Source organism: Bufo gargarizans, chromosome 7 (assembly GCF_014858855.1).
Source record: "Bufo gargarizans isolate SCDJY-AF-19 chromosome 7, ASM1485885v1, whole genome shotgun sequence".
NCBI lineage: Eukaryota > Metazoa > Chordata > Amphibia > Anura > Bufonidae > Bufo > Bufo gargarizans.
The window spans coordinates 83,772,431-83,800,408 of NC_058086.1; the positions used below are offsets into that span (position 1 = coordinate 83,772,431).

At 45.7% G+C, this 27,978-nt stretch overlaps 2 protein-coding genes across 4 annotated transcripts in view; one reads left to right on the top strand and one right to left on the bottom strand.

Annotated features, from left to right (window-relative positions):
- DDX47 (DEAD-box helicase 47) overlaps window positions 1–17,181 on the bottom strand; it is an 86,821-nt gene extending 69,640 nt beyond the window's left edge. The window contains exons 1-3 of one of the 2 annotated variants that reach the window (XM_044302288.1): window positions 17,029–17,180; window positions 14,613–14,706; window positions 5,159–5,347 (exon numbers count right to left, since the gene is read on the bottom strand). In XM_044302288.1, the coding sequence (XP_044158223.1) occupies window positions 5,159–5,347; window positions 14,613–14,706; window positions 17,029–17,151 (406 nt within the window). In that variant the 5' untranslated portion in view covers window positions 17,152–17,180. Of the gene's footprint in view, window positions 1–5,158; window positions 5,348–14,612; window positions 14,707–17,028 lie in introns of both variants that reach the window. The other variant, XM_044302289.1, reaches the window with a different exon arrangement.
- Window positions 17,179–27,978, top strand: part of PICK1 (protein interacting with PRKCA 1) — a 100,145-nt gene continuing 89,345 nt past the window's right edge. Inside the window, exons 1-3 of one of the 2 annotated variants that reach the window (XM_044302290.1) lie at window positions 17,179–17,267; window positions 27,447–27,504; window positions 27,837–27,948. In XM_044302290.1, coding sequence (XP_044158225.1) covers window positions 27,464–27,504; window positions 27,837–27,948 — 153 coding nt within the window. In that variant the 5' untranslated portion in view covers window positions 17,179–17,267; window positions 27,447–27,463. Of the gene's footprint in view, window positions 17,268–25,183; window positions 25,230–27,446; window positions 27,505–27,836; window positions 27,949–27,978 lie in introns of those variants that run through there. The other variant, XM_044302291.1, reaches the window with a different exon arrangement.

A 27,978-nucleotide genomic window follows, 5' to 3' on the forward strand; every position in this document is an offset into this window, starting at 1 on the left:
TATCCTGTCAGTCAAAAAAAATAGGACTGTAGTTAACTCACTGGTGTCCAGTGGGCCCCCCCTCCCTCCCCTGTAGTTAACTCATTGGTGTCCAGTGGGCCCCCCCTCCCTCCCCTGTAATTAACTCATTGGTGTCCAGTGGGCCCCCCTCCCTCCGCAGTAGATAACTAGTTGGTGGCCAGTGGGCCCTCTCCCCTCCCTCCCCCTCCTAATTAAAATCGCCCCCCCTATCATTGGTGGCAGTGGAGACTACCGATCGGAGTCCCAGTGTAATCGCTGGGGCTCCGATCGGTAACCATGGCAACCGGGACGCTACTGCAGTCCCGGTTGCCATGGTTACTTAGCAATTTGTAGAAGCTTCATACTTACCAGCGAGCTGCGATGTCTGTGACCGGCCGGGAGCTCCTCCTACTGGTAAGTGACAGGTCTGTGCTATAGGCAATGCCCCATACAGATCTGGGGACCATCAGCATTTGCTGATGTGCTGCTTCCTACTCCCTCCCCACCTGGAAGGGACAGGAAGACACCGAGGTGGAGCTAAAGGATGATCTGATCTATTGCTTCCTGTTCCTACCTAGTGGGAGGAGGGTCATTTCATTGTACGTGCTGTCGTGGAGGATGAAAGGGAAAAAGTAGCATTGACTACTTAATTTTTCTAGTACTGCTCTTGCAATAAACAGCTTACAGCCTGGCAACAGTATGCAGACTTACCTTTCCACACTGTTCCCTAGGTGGGTGTTAGGCCTCATGAACATGACTATCAGTTATGTGGTCCACAAAAACTAGATTTTTGCACTTACCATAAAATCTGTTTCTCTTCCGTTCATTGGGGGACACAGTCTTGACCTTGGGTATAGCTATTGCCACTAGGAGGCGACACTAAGCAAAATAAGTGTTAGCTCCTCCTCTCAGCTATATCCCTCCTGCAGACACTGAGCTAATCAGTTTGTACAAAAGCAGCAGGAGCAGTCAGGAGAAGCCAATAGCAAATAATAAAAAGGAAGCAAACCGGATATGGGTCATTTTGAAGAACCAGTAATGTACACACAGTGTGGGAGCTGTGTCCCCCAATGAACGGAAGAGAAACAGATTTTACGGCAAGTCCAAAAATCTACTTTTCTGATCTTTATCATTGGGGGACACAGTCTTGACCTTGGGACATTCCAGAGCAGTTCCCAGGGTGGGTCATAAACGAAGAAGCGATCCTGTCAATCTGAGGACCGCTTTCTGCAAAACTCTATGCCCCAGAGAAGTGTCAGAAGATGCAAAGGTGTGCACTCTGTAAAACTTGGAAAAGTGTGCCCAGACGACTAGGCAGCAGTCCTGCACTCCTGAAGGGCCGAAGCCCCATGATGTACTGCCCAACCATGAGCAAAATAAGCAGTAACCCGGAAGGGTGGAGACCGTCCACAATAGCCAAACGAATCCATCAAGAAATGGAAACTTTGGAGACAGCCATCCCTCGTCTTGGCCCCTCCGGAAAGACGAATAATGAATCCGTCCATCGGAAAGACGACGTCTGAAATAGATGCAAATCCAAACCAGATGCCCGCTGATGAAGGGCGACCAACAGGCAAGAGCCGCTAGATTCTACACCCTATGGATGGCAACTACTCGGCCTGCAAAATAGGAAAAGTAGAAAAGGCTGATGCGGCTCAGAAGGGAACCAGCATCTAGGAGTGACAACAAGGACAGTACGACCGCTCTACCCAGGGAGGGGAGCCATGCAAACAATACACATATGCAAACTGAATAAGTGCATACCCAAAACCACACGGAGGCAACGCTGATGCTGTCACCAGAGTAGAAGGTAGAAGCTATGCACTACCTGTAAAAGCTCGAAGCCGGCACCAAAGAAATAGGCAGGTTATACCATGCACCGAAAGCCGTACTAATACCCACGAAAAGTGAGAAAACCCATACATATAAGGCCTGGAGAATCTATCACACCTGGTGATGGCAGAACATGAGCACAGTGCCACCTGTAATAAGGAAATGTAGGCACAATCACAGCTACAACCAACGAGAAGGTTCCACTTCTAAAAGGAGTCACACAGTAGGGGCACAGAACAAGATTAGCCATAAAATCTATGGCCAGCGCAAGGCTGCCTCATAGGGGAGGCCATAGCCCAACTATGGTTTCCAGGACCAGAGGAGAGGCTCCCCCTGATAATGAGGACAAACAGCAGTAAACACCCAGAATATGGTGCTAGCACCATCCACCTCTTGAGAAGCAAGGAATCTGACAAGTGGTGCATCTGTTCCACCTACTGACAGAGAATGGATGTCGATCGTGTTGAGTCCACAGCCTGTCAGCTACCGTCCCACATAAGAAAAACGGAAAATGCGATAGAGCATCACTCCGCTGACTGAAGAGTGAAACCTGACACAATGTATCGGGTCTATGGGTAGTGTAAGCACTACTAGTTGTGCAACTACTCCACCAATAGAAGGAGGGTAATGCTACCGGATCTACAATATGCAATTGTGGTGCAACTAATCCACGAAGGGGGAAAACCGAAAGGACGGATGACAATCAGTATTAGTGCAATTACTCTGCCTGCAGAGGGGGTAATGCAACAGGACATATGGTATCCAGCGGAAGCGCAGTTACCCGCTCAATGAAGGAGGGTAATGCAATAGCCTGTATAGGAACCAGTGGTAGGGCAACTACTCTATACAAAGAGGATACCACAAAATGTACAGTATACGGAGTAAGTGCAAATACTCCTATTACGGAAGGAGAGGAAAGCTAGCGGAAGCATAGCATCCAGTGATAGTGCAACTACTCCACCGTGGAAGGAGGGCAGTACTACAGGACTTCTGGTATCCTGTAGTGGTGTAAATAGTCCGCCTATGGAAGGAGAACAATGCTACCCGACGTACAGGAGCCCATGGAAGGTCCCAATACTCTGCCTAAGAAAAGTGCAAACACTCTGTCCTTTAAAAAAAAGGAAGGGTAATGCTACCTGCCGAACGGCACCCACTGGAATTGCAATTACTCCGCCCATGTGAGGAGAGTAAAGCTACCAGCTATACCGTAAGTTAGTGGCACTACTCCGCCTATGGAAAGAGAATAATGGAACGGACTGTACTGTACCCTATGGAAGTGCTATTACCCTGTCTAGGGAAGAAGGGTAATGGTACAGGCTATAAAGTACTCTGCCTAAGAAGGAAGTGCAACGCTACCAACTGTACAGTATGCAGTGAAAATGCAATTACTCCGCCTATGAAAGGAGTGTAATGCTACAGGCAGTACAGAATCGAGTGTAAGTGCAATTACTCCACCTATAAAAGGAGAGTAAGACTATAAGCTGCACAGTATCCAGTGCAAGTGCAATTACTCCGCCTATGGAAGGAGGTAATGCTACAGGCAGTACCGTATCCAGTGTAAGTGTAATTATTCCACCTATGGAGGGAGGGTAATGCTACAGGCAGTACAATCCAGTGAAAATACAATTACTCTGCCTTTTTTATGGAAGGAGGGTAATGCTACAGAATGTACAGTATCCATTGGAAGCACAATTACTCCGCCTTTTGTGGAAGGAGGTTAATGCTACAGGGTGCACGGCATTCAGAGCATGTGCAATTACTCCGCCTATGGAAGAAGGGCATACTACCATGTAACTACTCCGCCTATAGAAAGAGGGCAAGCTACAGGGAGTGTGGTATCCGGCGGTAGCGCCAGGATTCCGCTTACGCTATAGTACGCATATATCCAGCAGTAGGGTAAAGAAATTCTGCCTATAGAACTATGCTCAGACAGACCAAATAGCTCCAAGGGTTAATAATAATTAACTAAATAAAATAAAAAAATTTTTACTACACACACATATATATATATATATATATATATATATATATATATATATATATATATATATATATATATATATACACAGCTCAATTCTAACCAACAGACCTAAGGGAACTGCACCCACATCCATCTGTACTAATAACCAGCACTGCAACCTCAGCAGAGAGCCCAGAAGCACTGAGGCAAGGAATGGGTTAAGCAGAAGGCAGGGGCAGAGCTTATTGGCAGCTGGTGGGGCTAGAGCAATTACTTAGCTCCCAAATGCACATGCAGGTTAATCACCAGATTACTAACAAATTTTTCTTAGGAAACAACCTATTAACACACTGAGCCATTAGAGAAAGTCTGGGAATAAGCAGAAGTCTCCCCCCTCCTGGGGAAGGGACACCTGCCAAAACTGAGGCCTCAGGTGGAGGTAAGTAGGCCTCCATGGGGGATATTCACATGAAAAAACCTGAGGAGGGGGAGGGAGAAGAAATGGGGGCCTTAGGGACTGAGAGAATACTCACCAGTCTGGCGTTTTCTGCCCCCCTAGCTCCAGCCGGGTCACCAGCTTCGGTGTGTTACCCCTTGGTGAGGGTAGCTACACCGGTGACACAGGGAACACTGGTGGAGACCGGACCTGGTGACCCACATGCTGGCAGGACACAGAGGTTTTTACAAGGACCTCTGGTCCTCCTTGCCTTCTGGAGACTGGGAGGGCAGAGGGCTTGGGGACCCCCTTGTCTCCGGTCTCCTGGGTGGGAACGCAGGCAGCTTGGAGACTGCCCTCAGCTCAGCTAAAAGAAAAAAAATGAAAAATGAAAAGAAAAAAAAATTCATCAGACCTGCAAAGCAAGGAAGGTCTGCCTCCTACAGACACTAAACTAAAACTGATTAGCTCAGTGTCTGCAGGAGGGATATAGCTGAGAGGAGGAACACTTTTTGCTTAGTGTCGCCTCCTAGTGGCAATAGCTATACCCAAGGTCAAGACTGTCCCCCCCCAATGATACGTATGAGAAACACAGATACCGGCCGCATGCGTTATCTAATTTCACATTCCACGTGTCCCTCCCTGTGTTAAAAATGCCTATTCTTGTCCGAAAAACAGACAATAGGACATGTTCTATTTTTGCAGGATGGTGGAACGACATATGAATGCCGACAGCACACTGTGTGCTGTCCGCATTTTATGCATGCCTATTAAAATGAATATGTCTGCATCTGATCCGCAAAAAAAGCAGATCAGATGCAGACATAAAATGCGGTCATGTTCATGGGGCCTTAGTGTTACTATTACATGAAAACAATTGTAAAAATATAATGGTGCATGTAGAATCTGAACATTAAAATTCAACATACCACTCTTGACGCCAATGGAGGAACCCAGCGCCTCAAACTGTTCCGAAATCTGAAATGCCAATTCTCTTGTTGGTGTGAGAACCAAGGCATAAAGCCTCTGGGGGTTTTCCAGCAATGTCTGAAGAATAGGTAATGCAAAGGCTCCGGTCTTTCCTGAACCAGTCTCAGCCAGACCAATGATGTCACGACCTGAACAAAGCGTTGCATAAATCAGATAAAATGGTTTATTCTCATACCACTAGATTACTGGGACAGACATGCAACACTACACCTACGATAACCTAAAGTACATATATGGCACTCTGACAATTAGAAATTGCAAAAAAAAAAAAAAAAAGTGACATATTGCATTGCTACAGCCGCAATACTTGAAATTTCCCTTTTCTGTTAACCACATAGTGACCACTGATGACTGAGGGAAGAGCGAGCATCGGACGTCACTGGGCTCAGCGCATGCCCAGTGACGAGGATGAAGCTCCTGCCCTCAGTCTCCTGCAGATCGCACTGGCGCAGCCCTCAGTGGGTACTGCGCCTGTGCGAGAGTTCGTTCGGCCGTGAGGGAGGGGGAGGAGAGGCTGTGGGAGGTTAGGCAGTCGGAAGGCTGGGCACTGTAAGAGGGGCGTTACTGGGCTCACTAAGGGGAACAAAACGCCCTTTTCGGGCACCTTCAGGGCTAATTTGCATAATCATAAAAGTCGATTTTCTCATAAACTACTGGACGGATTACAAGATAGAAGAGCACAGCCTATTCAAGGTAAGCTGTGCTGCATGACTGCTTAAAAATCAGATTTTGGGTTAGGGGAGGTGACAGAATCCCTTTAAGTTGTAAGATGAAATGTTTTCCAAATGGTGTAAAGTAAGGCTACTTTCACACTTGCGTTCAGAGCGGATCCGTCTGAGACGGATCCGCTCATATAATGCAGACGGTGGCTCCGTTCACATGATATTTTTAAAAAAAATTCTAAGTGTGAAAGTAGCCTGAACGGATCCGTCCAGACTTTACATTGAAAGTCAATGGGGGACGGATCCGTTTGAAGATTGAGCCATAGTGTGTCATCTTCAAACGGATCCGTCCCCATTGACTTACATTGTAAGTCTGGACGAATCCACACGCCTCCGCACGGCCAGGCGGACACCCGAACGCTGCAAGCAGCGTTCAGGTGTCCGCCTGCTGAGCGGAGGCTGAACGCTGCCAGACTGATGCATTCTGAGCGGATCCGCGTCCACTCAGAATGCATTAGTGCTGGACGGATGCTTTCAGGGCCGCTTGTGAGAGCCTTCAAACGGAGCTCACAAGCGGACACCCGAACGCTAGTGTGAAAGTAGCCTTAAAAATGACACATACTAGGGGTTGTCTCACTTCAGCAAGTGGCATGTACCATGTAGGGAAAGCCACTTTCTAATGGATTGCGAGTGTCCATATTGCCTCCTTTGCTGGCTTAATTCATTTTTCCATTGCATTATACACTGCACGTTTCTATGGTTACGACCACCCTGCAATCCAGCAGTAGTGGTCGTGCTTGGCCCTCACAGTCCCCTGATCTGTGGATAGAACTCAAAAGAGCAGAGGATGCAAGGACTTTTACAAGAAAGAATGAAAATCCCTCCAATAATTGAAAGTCTCTTGGCTAGCTACAAAAGCAATTACAAGCTGTGATACTTGCCAAAAGGGTTTCTACTAGGTACTAACCATGCAGGGATCGACCGATTATCAGCTTTACCGATATTATCGGCCAATATTCAGGATTTTGAACGTTATCGGCATCTATTTTGCCGATATACCGATAACAAGGATCGTGCTGCTGACAGCGCTCTCCATGTTCCCTCAGCAGCAAAAGGGGAGAAGGAAGCAGCGTCTCCCTCCCCCTGTGCTGCTGCTGCCACCAATGAGAGGAGGGAGGACAAGAGGAGAGGCGGGGCTGTGGCCACTGCGCCACCAATGAAGAGAAATGTCTCATTTATTCATATACAGGAGGCGGGAGCTGGCTGCAGAATCACATAGCCAGCTCCCAACCTCTATGAGCAGTAGCTGCGAGCTGCTGTAGTTAACCCCTTAGGTGCTGCACCTGAGGGGTAAACTGCTGCGGATCCCAGCTACTGCTCATAGAGGTCGGGAGCCGGCTATGTGATTCTGCAGCCAGCTCCCGCAAATAAGGGGTTAACTGCCGCGGATCGCAGCTACTGCTCATAGAGGTCGGGAACCGGCTATGTGATTCTGCAGCCAGCTCCCGCCTCCTGTATATGAATGAAAGAGTTATCTTCATTGGTGGCGCAGTGCCCCCCCCCCCCCCATCCAAGCCCAGTATTAACCACTTTAACCCCGCTAGCTAAAACCCCCTTAATGACCAGGCCACTTTTTACACTTCTGCACTACACTACTTTCACCGTTTATTGCTCGGTCATGCAACTTACCACCCAAATGAATTTTACCTCCTTTTCTTCTCACTAATAGAGCTTTCATTTGGTGGTATTTAATCGCTGACGACATTTTTACTTTTTTGTTATTAATCGAAATGTACCGATTTTTTTGCAAAAAAAATGTCATTTTTCACTTTCAGCTGTAAAATTTTGCAAAAAAAACAACATCCATATATAAATTTTTCGCTAAATTTATAGTTCTACATGTCTTTAATAAAAAAAATAATAATGTTCGGGCAAAAAAAAAACTGGTTTGGGTAAAAGTTATAGCGTTTACAAACTATGGTACAAAAATGTGAATTTCCGCTTTTTGAAGCAGCTCTGACTTTCTGAGCACCTGTCATGTTTCCTGAGGTTCTACAATGCCCAGACAGTAGAAAACCCCCACAAATGACCCCATTTCGGAAAGTAGACACCCTAAGGTATTCGCTGATGGGCATAGTGAGTTCATAGAACTTTTTATTTTTTGTCACAAGTTAGCGGAAAATGATGATTTTTTATTTATTTTTTCTTCTTACAAAGTCTCATATTCCACTAACTTGCGACAAAAAATAAAAAATTCTAGGAACTCGCCATGCCCCTCACGGAATACCTTGGGGTGTCTTCTTTCCAAAATGGGGTCACTTGTGGGGTAGTTATACTGCCCTGGCAATTTAGGGGCCCAAATGTGTGAGAAGTACTTTGCAATCAAAATGTGTAAAAAATAACCAGCGAAATCCGGAAGGTGCACTTTGGAATGTGGGCCCCTTTGCCCACCTTGGCTGCAAAAAAGTGTCACACATCTGGTATCGCCGTACTCAGGAGAAGTTGGGGAATGTGTTTTGGGGTGTCATTTTACATATACCCATGCTGGGTGAGAGAAATATCTTGGCAAAAGACAACTTTTTTTTTTATACAAAGTTGGCATTTGACCAAGATATTTATCTCACCCAGCATGGGTATATGTAAAATGACACCCCAAAACACATTCCCCAACTTCTCCTGAGTACGGCGATACCAGATGTGTGACACTTTTTTGCAGCCTAGATGCGCAAAGGTGCCCAAATTCCTTTTAGGAGGGCATTTTTAGACATTTGGATCCCAGACTTCTTCTGGCTCTTTAGGGCCCCTAAAAAGCCAGGGCAGTATAAATACCCCACATGTGACCCCATTTTGGAAAGAAGACACCCCAAGGTATTCAATGAGGGGCCTGGCGAGTTCAAAGAAAAAAAAAATTTGGGCATAGGTTAGCGGAAATTGATTTTTTTTTTGTTTTTTTCTCACAAAGTCTCCCTTTTCGCTAACTTGGGACAAAAATTTTAATCTTTCATGGACTCAATATGCCCCTCAGCGAATACCTTGGGGTGTCTTCTTTCCAAAATGGGGTCAGTTGTGGGGTGTTTGTACTGCCCTGGCATTTGAGGTTCTCCGCAATCATTACATGTATGGGCAGCATTAGGAGTTTCTGCTATTCTCCTTATATTGAGCATACAGGTAATGAGATTTTTTTTCCCGTTCAGCCTCTGGGATGAAAGAAAAAAAATGAACGGCACAGATTTCTTCATTCGCATCGATCAATGTGGATGAAAAAAATCTCTGACAAAAAAAAAAAAAAAGAGGGGAAAGGCGTCTGCCAGGACATAGGAGCTCCGCCCAACATCCATACCCACTTAGCTCGTATGCCCTGGCAAACCAGATTTCTCCAGTCGCATCAATCGATGTGGATGAATAAATCATTGCCCGGATTTTTATTTTATTTTTTATATACAATGATTTATTCATCCACATCGATTGATGCGACTGGAGAAATCTGGTTTGCCAGGGCATACGAGCTGAGGAGGAGGCGGCGTTCCTATGCTTTGGCAAACACTTTGTATATAAAAAATAAAATAAAAATCCCGGCAAAGTGTTTGCCAAAGCATAGGAACGCCGCCTCCTCCTCAGCTCGTATGCCTTGGCAAACGTATCTTTTACTGCAGAGTAGATATCTCGTCTTGCAGCGCCGCATACACAGACTTGCGTGTAATCTGACAGCAGCGCAACGCTTCTGTCAGAATGCACATCAGTGCTGCAGCTAGTCGATCGGTTGGTCCACCTGGAAGGTAAAAAAAATAAAAAGTCGCTAGTGTAGACAGCTAACTACACTGGTGGATGGGGCCACGGAACCTCCTGGATACAGGAGGTTCTCGATGATCTCTTCCTGAAATTTGAGGAAGGATCGTGTTCTCCCAGCCTTACTGTAGAGAACAAAACTATTGTACATCGCCAATTGAATCAAATATACAGACACCTTCTTATACCAGCGTCTGGTTCTGCAGGAAACTCAATACGGAGACAACATCTGGTCATTGAAGTCCACCCCTCCCATGTGAAGGTTATAGTCGTGGACTGAGAGGGGCTTTTCAATGACACGGGTTGCTCGCTCAATTTGGATTGTCGTGTCTGCGTGAATGGAGGAGAGCATGTAAACGTCACGCTTGTCTCTCCATTTCACCGCAAGCAGTTCTTCGTTACACAGTGCGGCCCTCTGCCCCCTTGCAAGACGGGTGCTAACGAGCCGTTGGGGGGAGCCCGCGCGACTAGTTCGTGTGGTACCACAGGCGCCAATCCGTTCTAGAAACAAATGCCTAAAGAGGGCCACACTTGTGTAAAAATTGTCCACATAAAGATGGTACCCCTTGCCGAATAAGGGTGACACCAAGTCCCAGACTGTCTTCCCAATGCTCCCCAGGTAGTCAGGGCAACCAACCGGCTCCAGGGTCTGATCTTTTCCCTCATAGACACGAAATTTGTGGGTATAGCCTGTGGCCCTTTCACAGAGCTTATACAATTTGACCCCATACCGGGCGCGCTTGCTTGGGATGTATTGTTTGAAGCCAAGGCGCCCGGTAAAATGTATCAGGGACTCGTCTACGCAGATGTTTTGCTCTGGGGTATACAAATCTGAAAATTTCTGGTTGAAATGGTCTATGAGGGGCCGAATTTTGTGGAGCCGGTCAAAAGCTGGGTGGCCTCTGGAACGGGAGGCGGTGTTGTCACTAAAGTGCAGAAAACGCAGGATGGTCTCAAATCGTGTCCTGGACATAGCAGCAGAGAACATGGGCATGTGATGAATTGGGTTCGTGGACCAATATGACCGCAATTCATGCTTTTTAGTTAGACCCATGTTGAGGAGAAGGCCCAAAAAAAATAATATTTCGGAAACTTGGACTGGTTTCCACCGGAAAGGCTGGGCATAAAAGCTTCCCGGGTTTGCGGTTATAAATTGTGTGGCATACCGGTTTGTCTCTGCCACAACTAAGTCTAAGAGCTCCGCAGTCAAGAACAGCTCAAAAAATCCCAGGGCCGAACCGATCTGAGCTGTCTCAATCCGAACTCCAGACTGGGCGGTGAAAGGGGGAACTACAGGTGCGGCTGAAGTTGGGGACTGCCAATCAGGGTTTGCCAGCACCTCAGGGATTCTAGGGGCTCTACGGGCACGTCTTTGCGGTGGCTGCGACGGGGTAACTACTGCACGTGCCACCGTACCAGCTTCAACTGCCCTTCTGGTGCTCGCTACTTCACCAGGTTGTACGGCAGTGCTGGTACTAGGTCCAGGAAGGGCTGCGCTGCTGGTGTATGCCTCACCACGTAATCCGACAGCACCAGCCCCACTCTGCTGCTCTTGAAGCGGATCCTGCGCAACCTGCGGTCTAGCGACACGGGGCCGGGTACGCCTGGTGCTATCAGGGACCTCAGCCTCCTCGTCCGAACTTTGGGTCAGAGAGCCACTGCTTTCTACAGGTTCGTATTCTGACCCGCTGGATTCATCAGATGAGGGTTCCCACTCCTCATCCGACTGGGTCAGAAGCCTGTAGGCCTCTTCAGAAGAATACCCCCTGTTTGACATTTGGGCAACTAAATTTAGGGGTATTCCCTGAGACTACCCAAGAAAAAAAGCAAGCATGTCTTACAAATGGGAGGCTAGCGAAGTACCGGAGGCCGCTGCGGTTGATAAAAAAATATCAAAACTTATTTTTTTCTCGCCGCAGCGCGTGTAAAGTGAATGTGCAGTGATCAAAAAATATATATTTTCTGTCACTGCGGTGGGGCGGGCGTGGGCGAACGCACGTGTGGGCGACCGATCAGCCCTGATCGGGCAAACACTGCGTTTTGGGTGGAGGGCGAACTAAAGTGACACTAATACTATTATAGATCTGACCGTGATCAGTTTTGATCACTTCCAGATACTATAAAAGTACAAATGCTGATTAGCGATACGCTAATCGGCGAATAAGGGACTGCGGTGCGGTGGGTGCCAACTGATCCCTAAACTACCTAACCAAGGGACCTAAACTATACTAAAACCTATCAGTCAATACCAGTGAAAAAAAAAAAAAGTGACAGTTTGCACTGATCACTTTTTTCCTTTCACTAGTGATTGACAGGGGCGAACAAAGGGGTGATCAAACGGTTAATTGGGGTGCAGGGGGGTGATCTGGGGCTAAAGTGTTTGGTGTACTCACTGTGAAGCCTGCTCCTCTGCTGGATCCAACCGACGAAAAGGACCATCAGAGGAGCAGGGCAGCCATATAACAGATCATATTTACTAATATGATCTGTTATCTGGCTTCTGATTGGATTTTTTAAAAATCAGCAACCTGCCAGCCACGATCATTGGCTGGCAGGTTGCTGACGAAATGCTCCTTTAACTTTTGCCGGCCCGCGATGCGCATGCACGGGCCGTCTGTGACCGAAATCTCGCGTCTCGCGATATGAAGCACGGATGCGTCCAGGAGGAATGAATCAACCACCTTCCGGACGCATCCGTGCGTTAAGCGGTCCGGAGGTGGTTAAAGACATTGGTGGCGCAGTGCGCCCCCCCCCCCCACCCAAGCCCCCCAGTATTAATCATTGGTGGTGCAGTGGCAGTTCCGATCGGAGCCCCAGCAGTGTAAGCCTGGGGCTCCGATCAGTTACCATGGCAGTATGGACGCTATTGACGCCCTGGCTGCCATAGTCAGCTCCCTTGCTGCTGTGTGCAAAAAACACAGAGCAGCAGGGACAGTATGAGGTCCTATTCACACTGATACAGATCCATCAGGGTGAATAGGACAAGGGTTCTAGTCCCTAAGGCAGGGGTGGCCAACCTTACATACACAAAGAGCCCAAAAAAAAAAATGACTACCAGGAGCCACAGGCTATACATTTACACACGGTTACCGTATTTTTCGCCCTACAAGATGCACGTAGGTTTTAACAAAGAAAAATAAGATTAAAAATATATATTTTTCATCTGATCTGAGGTCTGCTAAAAATATTTTTTCTCATTGTTCATTAGCACAGGAAAAAATATATATTTTTCATCAGACCCCAGATCAGACTCCTAAATCGGATCCCCAATCCTTATCTGACCTACAATAAGATCACCAAACCTCATCAGACTTCAAAATCAAACCCCCAAAATCAGCCCCCAATGCTTGGATCAAACAACACAGATCAGACTCCCAGTGTCAGACCCTCAGTGCTCACATCTCCCTGACATGCTCAGATTCCCCCCCCCCCCCATGCTCACTCAGATCTCCCCCTTCTCAGATCTGACCCCCCCATGCTCACTCAGATCTCCCCCTTCTCAGATCTGACCCCCCCATGCTCAAACAAGAGCGCCATGCTCAAATCTGAAACCTCATGCTCAGATCAGACCCCCATTACTCAGTTCTGGACTCCCCCATGCTCATATCAGACCCCCAATTTCAGATCAGGACACCCATCCCCCCTATGCTCAGATCAGACCCACATTCTCAGTTCTATAAAACTTTAAAAAAATCTGTTCCCTCTCCTGATCAGCGCAATGTCAGGTCATAGTGCGTGACTCCATGTACTACGTTCTTACACTGTGTGCATCAGGACGTAGTGGAGAGTGAGCTGGAGCTTCACAGCTAGAGCCTCACTTGAAGAGGCAAAGAGCCGCATGTGGCTCAAGAGCCACAGGTTGGCCACCCCTGCCCTAAGGGGTCTAAAAGTTAGTTAAAAAAAAAAAAATAACACAACAACAACAACACACCCCAACTAAATATTAAGTATAAATGAATAAGAAAGATTTACAAAAAAAAAACGTGTAGTTAACAATAAACATTCATTTTCAGCAGATGTTTATTTTTTTCAAAAATGAAAATGCACAGAATATCGGTATAAATTATCGTCCATCGGCCTGAAAGTTCACAGATTATCGGTATCGGCTCTAAAAAAAATCAATATCGGTCGATCCCTAGCCCTTTCCTTTTTTTATTATTTCAGAAATGTAAAAGATGAAAATAAAAAAAATGCTTTTGTTTAAAATACAAAGGGAATAAATCATCTTTATGCCTTTTGGAGATAATTTTCAACTTGCTTAGGCTACTTTCACACTAGCGTTCGATCGGATCCGTTCTGAACGGATCCGATCATAATAATGCAGACGGAGGCTCCGTTCAGAACGGATCCGTCTGCATTATTTTAGCATATAAAAGCTAAGTGTGAAAATAGCCTCGTACGGATCCGTCCAGACTTTCAATGTAAAGTCAATGGGGGACGGATCCGCCTGAAGATTGAGCCATATTGTGGCATCTTCAAACGGATCCGTCCCCATTGACTTACATTGTAAGTCTGGACGGATCCGCACGGCCAGGCGGACACCCGAACGCTGCAAGCAGCGTTCAGCTGTCCGCCTGTCCGTGCGGAGGCGAGCGGAGGCTGAACGCCGCCAGACTGATGCAGTCTGAGCGGATCCGCATCCATTCAGACTGCATCAGGGCTGGACGGAAGCGTTCGGGTCCGCTCGTGAGCCCCTTCAAACGGAACTCACGAGCGGACCGACGAACGCTAGTGTGAAAGTAGCCTTAACTGTTCACAGTAATTTTGATGCCACCGTATGTGTGGTGCTGTGCTTGGTGAGCTGAGGTGCAAGCAGAAGGAAATATTTAACTCTTTAAAAAAGGGACAAATATGCATTTCATATTTAACTGCTCCTTACGTGGCCCTCACATAAGCCACAAAATATTAAACACATTAGAAAGGCTTTTTGATAGTTATAACATACCCTGAAGGGCCACAGGAATAGCCTCTATTTGAATTTTCGTTGGTTGCTTCCATCCTAGCTGTTCACATGTTTCACATAAAACGTCGGTTACGCCCTGAAATGTGATCAGGTTGCAAGTTATCATAACAGAAGCCACATATTTCTATTTAAGCAGCTCTCAGGCCAAATATGCTTCTCTGGGTTTGGAATGTATTCTTTATTGATGTCATGGGTTAGGTCTCATGCACACGACCGTAGTTCTGGTCCGCATCTGAGCCGCAGTTTTGGCTGCTCATATGCGGACCCATTCACTTCAATCGGGCCGCAAAAGATGTGGACAGCATTCCGTGTGCTGTCTGCATCTGTTGCACCGTTCCGAGGCCCCTCAAAAAATTAAACATTTTGCAGACAAGAATAGGCCTTTCTACGATAGGCCGCCCGTTCCGTAAATTGCGGAAGGCACACGGGCGACTTCTGTTTTTTGCGGTCCGCAAAGAAACTGAACGGTCGGGTGCATGTAGCCTTATACAAACAGAAAAACTAAGTAAAATATATGAATATACATTATAGGGGCATTCCAAAAATTTCAAGTTGAACTTGGGGTCCTACTGATGGAACCTCTACCGCTCATGATAAGGGGGTCCCATGTTCATATGTGCCCAAATTACTGAGAAATATCAAATATGAATATATGCAAATGAGCCTCTAAGAGCAACTGAGGTGTTGCCATTACTCCTAGAGCCTCTGCTCACTCTGCACTTTGACAGGACCAAACAGTGTAAAAATTATTAGAAGTCAGGGTCAGGCACAAAGTCAAAAGGGAGAGGGTGCAGCAGTAGCAGAGCATCTAGGTGCAATGGCAACGCCCCCATTGCTCCTAGAGGCTCATTTACATATATACAAATATTTTTCTCAGTAATGCAGGCACATATGAACATGGGACCAACACAGATGCCTTCACCTGCCAAGCGCACATGCAACAGGTCAGCCAGTTTCAAAGGTACAAATCCCCTACTCATTCTATAGCATGACTTTTTGTGTGATACCTCCTTTAATGAATCCACGGCATTTACAATAGCAGTAAAGCGGGTGAGGTCTTGACAGATCTCACACACACCACATGCCATGACTGCTTCAAATCCATTGCATGCCAATTTACTTTGCAGATTTCTGCCATGGATTTCACCCTCTGAAACGTATCTGAGGCAATACAGCTCCAAAATCTGTACTATGTGGTGCAGACCTACCACTGCGGAAACTCTGCACTGGACCCCCAGGAGTATATTCAGGTCTAGGGTGTTCACGTTAGTGGTGCTATTGTCGACGCATAGCCAAGAACTGTGCCACAAAAAAAAACATGCGTTTTTAAGTCCGATTATTCAGGTTTTGTTTTTTTGGTTTGTTTTAGTTTAAATTAATTTAGTTAATTTCAAGTCTGCTGAGTTGCAGTAGTTACCGAAAAAAAAAAAAAAAAAAAGGCCATGCTTTAAAGGGGGTGTCTCACTTCAGCAAATGGCATCATATAGAGGCACTAACCTATGTAGGGCTCATGCACATGACCATTGTTTTTGTCCGATTCTGATCCACATTTTTTGCCGGTCGGATTTGAACCCATTCACTTCAACAGGGCAGGAAAAGATGCGGACATCACATTGTGTACTGTCCTCTTTATGTCCGTTCTTCTACACCTATTATTGTCCGCCTTACCTACAAGGATAGGACTGTTCTATTAAGGGGGCAGACGTTCTGTAAAATGCGGGAGACACATGGCTCGTATCCATGTTTGAAGGCAGCAAAACAGGCAATGGTCGTGTGCATGAGCCCTTATTGTGATGGTCCTACCCCTTTAAAGCATGGCAAAAAACGTTTGCCTTTTTACGGCTAACACCGCTAACTGCTGTAACTCCCCAGGGGACTTGAAATTAACTACATTTATTCAAACAAAAACATTTTAAAAAATGCGACAATAATAGGTAAAAACTAGCGTTGAGCGAACTTGTGTTTTTAAGTTCTGCATACAAGGTTCAGGAGATCTAAGAATTCCATTATGGATTCCGCTACCACGGACTCTCAGTTATGGTCCGTGGTAGTGGAATTCTTAGATAACCCGAACCTTGTACCTGAACCTAAAACACAAGTTCGCTCCACGCTAGTAAAAACGCATGGGTTTTTTGCGGCACAGTTCTTGGCTGTGCGTCTACAGCAGCACCACCAAACACCCTACACAGCCCTATGGCCAGCGTTTTGTGGGGGCATGCTGGGAGTCGTAGTTTACCAACAGCTGGAAAGGAATAGCTTACATACCACCTAGCTGAAAACCGCACATACAGAAGCGGTTCACATTACAGTACTATTTTGAAGAATAACAATAAGCCCGTTCAAAACGGAAAAAAATAAAAAATAAAACTAGAGCTACGATAAAACCTCCCGTCCTCACCAAATCTCGAAAACTTTTCTCTTCTTCCTCTAGTGCAGGGACCTCCACGTGAGCCGCCATGTTATCCGGGCCCGGTGTTCTATGGGAGATGCGACGTCGCGACGTCGCGACGTCACGTGACATTCCCAGGTCACGCGTTAGGATCCTTGAGGCGCATGGAGTTTAGAGGCAACTCTCGTAGTTACGCGTCACTAGCAGCTGCTTCAACGTCAGATCCTTGGCGCATGCGTGGAGTTAAGGTGAGTCCCGGCAGGTGTCGATGCCCGTGATAGTATTTATGAGTGTATATGTATAAAACATCCCTGCTCCATGTTGTATTGTGTCATGTCATGCTGATAGTGACAGTATAGCAATACTTAGAGCTTTATGTGAATGGTCATATTGTCAGATAGGGGTGATTGTGGCGGCACTAGGACCCATCTCCTGGGGCAGACCTCATCCTTGTGATGTGCCTGATTCACACGTCAGTGCTTGTGAGCTACAACCAGGTGCGGCTCTAAACACAGAACAGGAGCAGATCTTTCTCTTAGGGCGCATGCGGGCCATATGTCCCTGAGCGGTATACGTCGTGTGCGACAGGCTACTATGATGCTGTGCGCATCGGGGCGCCGGCGGGACTATTGCGCTGTACTCATAAGAACATATGCTTGCAGGACAGTAGTCCCGCGGGCGCCCTGTGATACTATGCGCTCCTGACGTGCACGATCAATGCCGCTCCGGGACATATAGCCCGCTCACAGACCGTATGTCTCGGGGGGCATACGGTCATGTGCATGAGCCCTTATACCTTATGTCATCCTGGTTTTCGCTCACAATCACTGATGGAAGTCACTGACCAAAACGCTGATGTGTGAATGACCTTTAATCATCTGCATTTTGTGCTGTATTCCTAACACACTATTGTCCACGGATCGTCAACCTCCGGCCCTGAACCTGTTGTGAAACTACCACTCCCAGCATGCACACTTTCTTAGATCTCCCATAGTAGTAAATGGAGCATGCTGGGAGTTGTCCTTTCACTTAAGCTGGGGTTGCTGCGGAACACACACAGGCTGGCAGTGGGAACTCTAGTAACAATATATAGAGGGGACACACAAGATACCACAGTCAAAAATAGGGGGGGGCACTAATAATTTTCACCACTTAATCATACTACTGAAAAAAACGAAATAAGTATATATAAATAAGATTACAAAATGCGAGATTATTGCGATATGCAGCGATTCCTGATGTTAAATCCCCAAGCCACATTCTTTTCTGCCTCTGCAGGCCCTACTAGGCTGAAATACACAGGCAGCTAATGGCAGTGCTGCCCTCTCCCTCCTGAGGTGGGCAGGGGAAGATTCACTTGGCTGCCGAGGAGCCTGTAGTGAAGCGGGTGGGCAGCAAGGGCAGTACTTTCAGTTTGGCAAAACTGACAGATCGGCGATGTGGCCAGCGTTTTAAAGGGGAATCAGCGGGCAGTGGCATTGCGTGGGTTGCCAGCACCCGGGGCAAGCCAAGTATTGTGCCCATCCCCTGTGGCCAGGCCCTTTTACAGATAATGTAGTAGATGTCACTTGCAGTCCTATGTAACACCACATGTGTGCATGAGCCCTTATTGTGAGTCAAAACCAGTAGTGAAGTCTATTCAGCGATAAGGTATAGTGGAAAGATTTCCTCCTGTTCTTTGTTTTTGACCTTTACCTGGTTTTGGCTCTAAATAAGTGATCGAAATAACTGACCAAGTAGCTGGTGTGAACTCAGCCTTAGTTGCCCGTAGAAACCAATCAGTTTCCCCCTTTCATTTTCCAAAGGAGATCTGAAAAATGAAAGGGGTAATCTGATTGGTTGCTACAGGCAACTAAGTCAGTTTTCCTTCACACCACTTTGGATAAATCTCTCCCTGGAGACTACTCTGCCCCTGGCTAGATTAGTTAATCACCAACATGTACAGACATAAATATTGGTAAATTTGTCAGGGTTGATGTTCCGGCCCCTGCATACCCCTGCCACTCCCTCGACTTAGGCATTTTAAGTTGCAAAAAGGGTGTCTTGCAAACATTTTTGGCATAAAAACATCTGTAAATAACCCCCCAATGTATTGTTCAGTGATTGTGAGCCAAACCATGGGTGGAGCGTTCCATGAGATAAGGTCTCATGGAAAGCTCTCCACATGTTTGACTTAGGGATGTCGCCCGTGTGCCTTCTGCAAATTGTGGACCGGAACAGGAGGCCCATTATAGAAATGCCTATTCTTGTCCACAAAACGGACAAGAATAGGACATGCCTCATCATTTTTGCGGGGCCACGGAACGGAGTGACAATGCGGACAGCACACAGAGTGCTGTCCACATCTTTTGCGGACCCATTGAAATGAATGGTTCATCCGTATACGGAATCAAAATACGCCCCGTATACAGAACGCAAAAACTTTTGTGTGCATGAGCCCTTACAGTCATTTATGGAAATCACTGACCAAATACTGACTATGTGAAAGAGGTAGAGCAGAAATATCGCTTTTCATGAGCCCAATCACCATTTTATGCAATGAGAATAATGTAATCATTAAAAGGGTTTTCCGGGAGTCCCGTATTAATGATCTGTCTTCAGGATCGGTCATCAATATCAGATCAGCACAGGTCCGACTCCAGAAACCCTCGCCAATCCGCTTTTTTAATGAGGCCGCAAAGCTAGACTTTTAGTACCTAACGCCCAGCTCCGATCGGAGGGGAATCGCGGCACCATGCCTGCTCTTACCGGCAGGCAGCAATGCCGGGTAAGGGCAGCATGGTGCTGCACCGCCCCCCTACAGCTTCAAGTGCTGCGAATGGCCGATCAATGAGACCGGCACATCGCAGCTCTGGAAGCTGTCAGAGGCATCGGGGAGGATCGGGTGGTGGCAGGTGCTGAACAAGTCAGCATCGGTCACCTCCGAGGTGTTTTGGGTCCCCTGCCAGTGCTGCTATTGGCTGGAACAACGCTTCAGCCAATGGCAGCGCTATAGCTGCACAGGAAAGGGCGAAACTTCCCTGCATGCAGCCATTCTAGCTGGGGACTGCATGCAGAGAGGTTCTGTGCCCCTCTGTGCTGCTGGTTGGCTTGCAGGGACTTGTGGTGTACATCACAGCGATTTAACCCCTTTCCTGCTGAAAAGCAGAACTACATCTGGAATAGCTGCACAGATTTTTTTTTTTCATTTGCAGCTGTTCCAGATCCCTAAACCACCCTCCCTGTCCCTTCCCGAGTTCCACCTGTATATAAATTTCAGTTAGTGTGAGTTTGGTTTTTGCACGAACGCACCATCTGCGTGCGTGCAATTTACAACCACTGAGTACCGGTCAGTAGTGTCCATTACTGATCACATTTGCTCAGTTTGCACGGCAAGTTATTTTTTTTTGCAGCAAAGCCTTTTTTTGTGCAGAAGACTTTTTCATTTTTTTTTCAGAAATGACAGGGTAGCAGAGGAGGCAGCAACCCAGAGTCTACCCTTATGGACCCTACCCCCTGATGAATATCAGCCCCAAATTCCAGAGTTTGTGGGAAACTCTGGAATTCAAATTGACTGCACGGGCTTCACAGAAATTGATTTTTTCAAAATCTTTTTCTCAGATTTTATAAATTTGATGGTGACCCAAGCAAATTGATATGCCCAGCAACTTATTTCCCAGAACCCTACTTTTCCAGAGACCTGGCCTGTGCTAGACCCCAAGGTTGGACCCCAGTAAGTGCAGCAGAGATTATGACACTTTGGGGACTCATGCTGCATATGGGCCTTGTAAAAAAAAATTAGGCAATATTGGAGTTCGGACATTTTCTACCAGACTCCAATTTACAGTAAGACCATGACCCAGAAGCGATTTGAGTCAATTAGGAAATTCCTACACTACAATGCACAGTGCCCACCCCAAAATGACCCAACATTTGACCGTCTGTTCAATGTTAGGCCTGTCATTGACCACGTTAACACCAAGTTTGGTGAGATGTACAACCCAGATAAAAATGTCAGTGTAGATGAGTCCCTATTACTTTTCAAAAGGAGGATTATATTCCGCCAGTACCTGCCTAGCAAATGGGCAAGGTATTGCATAAAAATATACAAACTTTGTGAGAGTAGCTCCGGGTACACCCACAAGTTCCGCATTTACAAAGGGAAAGATTCCTGGATAGAACCCCCAGAATGCCCCCCATCCTAGGAGTTAGTGGGAAGATTGTGTGGGATTGTACTGCACCCACTGCTGGAGAAGGGTTACCACCTCTATGTGGATAACTATTATACCAGCATATCCCTATTCAGGTCCCTAACTGCAAGAGGTACTGTGGCTTGCGGCACAGTGCACAAAAATCTGAGAGGCCTCTCTAGAGAATGGGTGAAAGTAGGGCTCTCCTCCATGATAACACGCTGGTGGTTAAGTACAAGGACAAGAGGGACGTCCTTGTACTGACCAACATTCACACTAACACTAGCTCCCCTGCTCCTGTAAGAGGTACCACAACCACTACCCCCAAACCAGTTTGTATCCTGGACTACAACAGGCACATGGGAGGGGTGGATCTTGCAGATCAACTTATGAAGCCCTAAAGTGCCACATGAAAAACAAAAGTGTGGCAAAAACGGCTGGCCGTACACATTGTACAGTCTGTTCTCTTCTTGTTTTTTCATTTATTTTATTTCTGGGGACCTAGGGAATTTTTTAAATGCGACATGGCAGCTAAAATCCATGTCTGTTTATTCAGGCCTGCAAAACAACAGTTTTTGCATTTTGTAGTTTCTGGAATGGCGTCACTTTTTGGGGGTTTCCACTGTAGGGCCAGCTCAGGGTGTTTTCATATGCGACATAGCTCCCAATTACCATTCCAGCTAAATCCACTCTCCAAAAGCCATGTGGTGCTCCTTCCACTCTGAAGCATGCTGTGCGCCCATACATCAAGTTTTTGAGCACACATGGGGTGTTTCTGTGAACTCCAGATTCAGGGTAATAGATTTTGAGATTTTTTTTGTCTGTTAACCCTTGATTTGTTGCAGAAAAAAATATACTAAAATTTTAAAATCTGCTTAAAAACGTGAAATTTTCAAATTTAATTCCCATTTTTATTTAATTCTCGTGGGGCAACTAAAGGGTTAACAACGTTTTTAAAATCTGTTTTCAATAGCTTGAGGGGTGTGTAGTTTCTAAAATGGGGTGATTTATGGGTGGTTTCTAATATGTAAGCCCCCGAAAGTGACTTAATAACTGAACTGGTCCTGAAAAAATTGGGGTTTGGAAATGTTCTTAAAAATGTTAAGATTTGCTTCTAAACTTCTAAGTCTTCTAACGTCCCAAAAAAAATTAATGTAATTTTCAAAATGATCCAAACATGAAGTAGACATATGGGGAATGTAAAGTAATATTTACATTTGGAGTTATTACTATCTAGTAAAAAAATACAGAAATTGAAATTTGGAAATTGGCGTGTTTTTCCAAATTTCTGGTAAATTTGGTAATTTGTTAATAAATAAAAATGACATTTTTTTAAAACAATTTTACCACTGTCATAAAGTACAATATGCGACGACAAAACAATCTCAGAATTGCTTGGCGTAAAAGCGTTTTGGAGTTATTACTATCTAGTATAAAACTACAGAAATTGAAATTTGGAAAAATGTTAAAGCGTTTTAAAGTTATTACCATATAAAGTGACACATATCAGATTTGCTAAAAATGGCCTAGGCAGAAAGGTCAAAAATGGCCCGCTCCTGAAAGGGTTAAACCACTTTACATGCACAATGGAAAATAAGACCAGAACACCTTAAAATAGCGATGAGCGGGCTGGTTCATCCAGCTTTGGACTGACCTTGTTCGTTCCAATCCCTAGCTTCATACGTGCATTAACTAACTAACTCCATATGGCCATATACAGTGCTTACATTGTCCTGTAGCACACCTATACATGAATGTAATGGTAACTTTGTCTTTTTCTTTACACTTGCAGAAGCTGGAAAAACGAACTTTGATTCATATACAAATGAGCACTCACAAGTGCCCAGGGGCGGCGTTCACTGTGTTGGAGCCCCAGTCCAGCCTCTGCCCACCCTCCTATTCCCTTGTGTCATCCTTCAGTCCGGCCGAGATCCCGCGTCTGCTCACTGCTATTACATTCATGTATAGGTGTGCTATAGGACAATGTAAGCACTGCTGAGCGGTGAGTGCATTAATATATTACTAGAGTCCAGCTAATAAGTAACCCTAACAGGATAAATATTTATAAATTTTAATTACTATATAAACAAAAAAATGTCCCAACATGTCCAGGCGTACACCAGGCCAGCCAAATGATTAGGCCAGAGTGTATGTCTTAGAAAGCCCTAAGCTATGATCCTAAATCTTGGCCCTAAGCCCAGGGGCGGCCCCTGATGGTGGAGACCCCCTGTCCTCGAACCTATCTATACACTCCTATTTGTACCCTAGTACATTAGGGTACCCTAGTACATTAGTACAAAGGACAACAGATAGTCCCCAACCGTTGAGAATCATCTCAAACTTTGATACCGCTAATCTGGAGATTAGAAAAATCTTAAATAAATACTGGCCTATCTTGAGGATGGACTCGGATCTCCATCAGGTCGTGACCGAACGACCCTCTGTGTCTTATCGTCGGGGCAGAAGCCTCAAAGATCGTCTGGTGGCCAGTCATTTCACTACACCGGTCAGAGCGGGTACCTGGTTGGACCGTAGACCGGTTGGTATATATAAATGCGGAGGTTGTAAGGCCTGTGCATTTTTGAACACAGCCAAAACTATTATAGGATCCACGCTGGGTCAGACTTTTCAGATACGCGACTTCATTAATTGTAGATCTAGGGGACTTGTGTACCTATGTCAGTGCACTTGCCCCCTTGACTACGTTGGTAAGACCATCAGAGAACTGAGAAGACTCATCCTAGAACACGTTAATGATGTTAAAAACAAAGAGATCACTCCGGTCGCGACACATGTGAACGATCATCATGGGGGCGATCCCGCATGCCTTCGGTTCACGGTACTTGAAATAATACATCCATCACCACGAGGAGGGGATTGGGACAGGAGGATCCTACAAAAGGAAAGTGAATGGATCCATAGACTCCGGTCCCAATCCCCCCTCGGCCTGAATGAAAGACTGACTTTCTCATGTTTTCTGTAGGCCACTTTTCCTCTAGACCCTGTGGCCTCTGCCTGCCATGTTCCTATTTCTCCTCTTCCCTAACCCTACCCCTCCCCCTTTTTCCCTACCCCTGTCCTTTATCCCGGCTATATATGAGCTCGGGTTGACCGTTTTGTCCATGGAAACTGGGCCGGGTGCGTGAAGTACCTACTAACTATAGTATCATGAACAGTGAATATGAACTGTTTCACTGGCTTAATTATCTCTCTATCTTTTGTTGTATATCTACTATTGTAAAAACGTTTTTGTCCTTACAAAGGCCATTTATTGATTTAAACACTGGAGAGGTCTTTAGGGTGTCTTCATATCCCTCCGTCTATATTCACTCACATAAATTCTTTATCATCGATCTATTTAGTGTATCCTTGTCTGCTGCCTAATTTATCTCTGATATTGCCTGACTGGCAGGGATTCATAATGTGTCATCACTCATGAGTGATTCAGCCTCTGTTGTCTCATAACTATATATCGGTTAGGCTTAATCCTCGATAATTTTTCTATATTTTCCTGGCCCTATGCGCTCCAGCTTGGAACGCAGGGCCTACTTTGATGATGCCACACCTGACCGCCTGTTCCTGCGCTGCGTTGGTCTGGGATTGGCCTGCGTTCCAGAGTGGAACGCATGGCTCCCTGACGTCACATCCGGTTGGTGGAACCGGATGTTCGGCGGCAGGCGTTCCACGGTGGAACGCACGCCGCTTTGCACTGCGGCACAGATCATTTCCATGGCGGGATTATGAGTATACACATCGGAGGGACCGCCCTAAGACAGGTAACGCCATTTACCAATTAGGCGTTCAGTATAAATATGGTCTATTTTTAGTGATTAACTATTGGACCCTGGGAGGGCAAGGACATCCACTTTACTTGAGGGATTCACCATCAACAGTGAGTAAAACTTATTATATGGTGCCTAGACATGAGCTGACTTTATGTTCCTATATGTGACATGCACTTTCTTGCCACTTAGTGGATTTTAACCAGTAGATGGCCATAACCTGAGAGGTCGGGTCACGCTATCTAATGAACATCTTAAGGTAACTTTTGCTTCTATTACATCTGGCCACTGACCTATTTGCCGTTTGATTTTACCTTTATGTGGCATTGTATTACCTCTTTTACCGTATTTCTACCTACCCCCTGATGATCCCACACAGTGGGGGAAACGCGTTGGGGTTCATACAGATTTAGTCTGTGACATTATATACCATCTTTTTTTGTTGGTGTCTCTAGATTTAACGTGTCGCACCGTGTACCTGCTCATCTCCGCATGGGCAGGGTTGTATACACTGTGCGTTTTTTTTCACTGATCCTTTGTGTCCACGCCTACACCAGCCCACCACATTTAAATCTAGGCCACTAACTAACCTAATGTACTAGGGTACAAATAGGAGTGTATAGATAGGTTCGAGGACAGGGGGTCTCCACCATCAGGGGCCGCCCCTGGGCTTAGGGCCAAGATTTAGGATCATAGCTTAGGGCTTTCTAAGACATACACTCTGGCCTAATCATTTGGCTGGCCTGGTGTACGCCTGGACATGTTGGGACATTTTTTTGTTTATATAGTAATTAAAATTTATAAATATTTATCCTGTTAGGGTTACTTATTAGCTGGACTCTATTACTTTTGAATACATAACCCACCATATATATATATATATCCTAATTCGCTGGATGATTTCATTAATATATTACATAACGAACTTGGATTCGTTAATGACTGTGGCATGCACAACCGGATTCGTTATGTAATATATTAGTTCATGTGCCTCTACTTACCGTTATGGTGCATGCACAAACAGAAGTCTCACATTAACAGCGGCCATATTGAAGGTGCCTCATCAGAGGCAATACATTTTAATACATGTACGGAGCTAGGGATCGGAATGAATATGAGTTATGTAGATGAACAAACCTGGTCCGTCTAACGATGAACCAGTCCACTTATCACTACGTGGAAAACTTAATGTGATTGATCTAAGATTTACAAAGTATGAACTGCTAGTGGTGCTTGGTCAACAATAGCACAACGTTATTTTTGGTTTTGCATCAGGGTATATGTTATGGCAGGGCCACAATAATACTGAATATCAGCTCCCCTTGTTGCCATGATGCCACTCTGGCGTGGTAACAGTCATTCAGATGCGGTGTCCTGTGTATTGTCATTCCATTCCAAGCTCTTTCAACTTGGACACATAGTTCAACCAAGGTGGTTGTTGGCTGCTGTTCATACTGGATCCATCGCCCCATCCAGTTCCAGACATTTTTGATGGGGGAGGCATCTGGTGATTGAGTTGGTCAGAGGAGCTTGTTGTGTGGGTGGGCATTATCTTGTTGGAATACCAAGGGGGAGATTTATCATACTGGTGTAAAGTAGAACTGGTTTAGTTGCCCATAGCAGCCAATCGTATTCCACCTTTCATTTTGCAATAGAGCTTTGAAAAATGAAAGGTGGAATCTGATTGGTTGCTATGGTAAACTAAGCCAGGTCTACTTTACACCAGTTTGATAAATCTCCCCCCAAGTCTCCTGAGTGAAAATGTTATAGGCATACTAAAGGCTGGTTAATGTTCCTTCCTCAAACACCAGATGGGAACAGCCATGGTAGCACCTAGTCCTATGTGGTCCTATGTGTCTCTGTACTATGCCCTTCTGTAAACTCTGATGGGGCCATCATTAGTAACAAGTCAGAACCTGCTTTCATCACTGAACACTATTGTTCTCCATTCTCGTAAAAGTTTAGTGATTGTGACAGACAGGAGACCCCTGGCTACCATGTGAACTACCCGGCACCCTGCAGGTGCTGATAGGAGGACAGAGAGAGCTTTCTCTAATCTCTCATATGCCAGAGTCGCTATTGACTGTGACATCTCAGTGTTAGAAAACTTCTGGGATTGGAGTTATCTCTGATCATGGCATTGAGAGTCGAATGCCAGCTTTATCATACAGCTGGCATTTGCAATAGATGGGGTGGGCCCAGCTCCTGAGCCCATGTCATTGCTATAATGTACTATTATGGTTCATAACCTTAACAATCAGCACTCGTGACGAAATAGTATGTCACATGGCAGTTTTAGTAACTACTTGCGTTCCCCCATGGAAATAATTGATAATTCTCTCTCCCGGTCCATTCTTCTGTTATTCCTACTTGAAGTTTATGAATAAATTGGCATCAGTCTGCAATAGGTTAAACTGGGTGTTACCAGTTGATATGAGTCCATAACATTTCCATCCTATGTGTTGTGTTTCTACAGAAAGGCTGACAAGTGAAATGTTTTCAGAATACGATTATGACCTTGACGAAGACAAGCTGTAAGTAATGCATTAAAAATGATTCAGACCAAGAAACGCTTTTTCTAAGGTTAAGACCAAACGGGGTGGCGTTGGCACTGCTGCATTGCTTTGCAAAAGCCTCAGTGGCACACGGCCACTATGGTTTCAATTCTTTCAAATTGCAGTAGATCCTTCAGTTTGCCGAAAAGCCACTGCGCGACTGTGTCATTGCTGCCCTGTTTCACAACTCGGATAAGAGTACCCATTATCTAATAGATATCCTGCTTACAGCTGATGGGAAAGGTATAGAAGCAATATTGTGCATATAAGTGAATATATATATAGCTACATCAGTGTCCTTTTCTGTTTAGGGGCATACCAACCGTCCCAGGAACAGTGACTCTAAAGAAAGATTCACAAAATGTAATTGGAATAAGCATAGGTGGAGGTGCTCAGCATTGTCCTTGCCTCTATATTGTACAGGTGAGTCCCCTGCATTTTTGATTTTCTAAA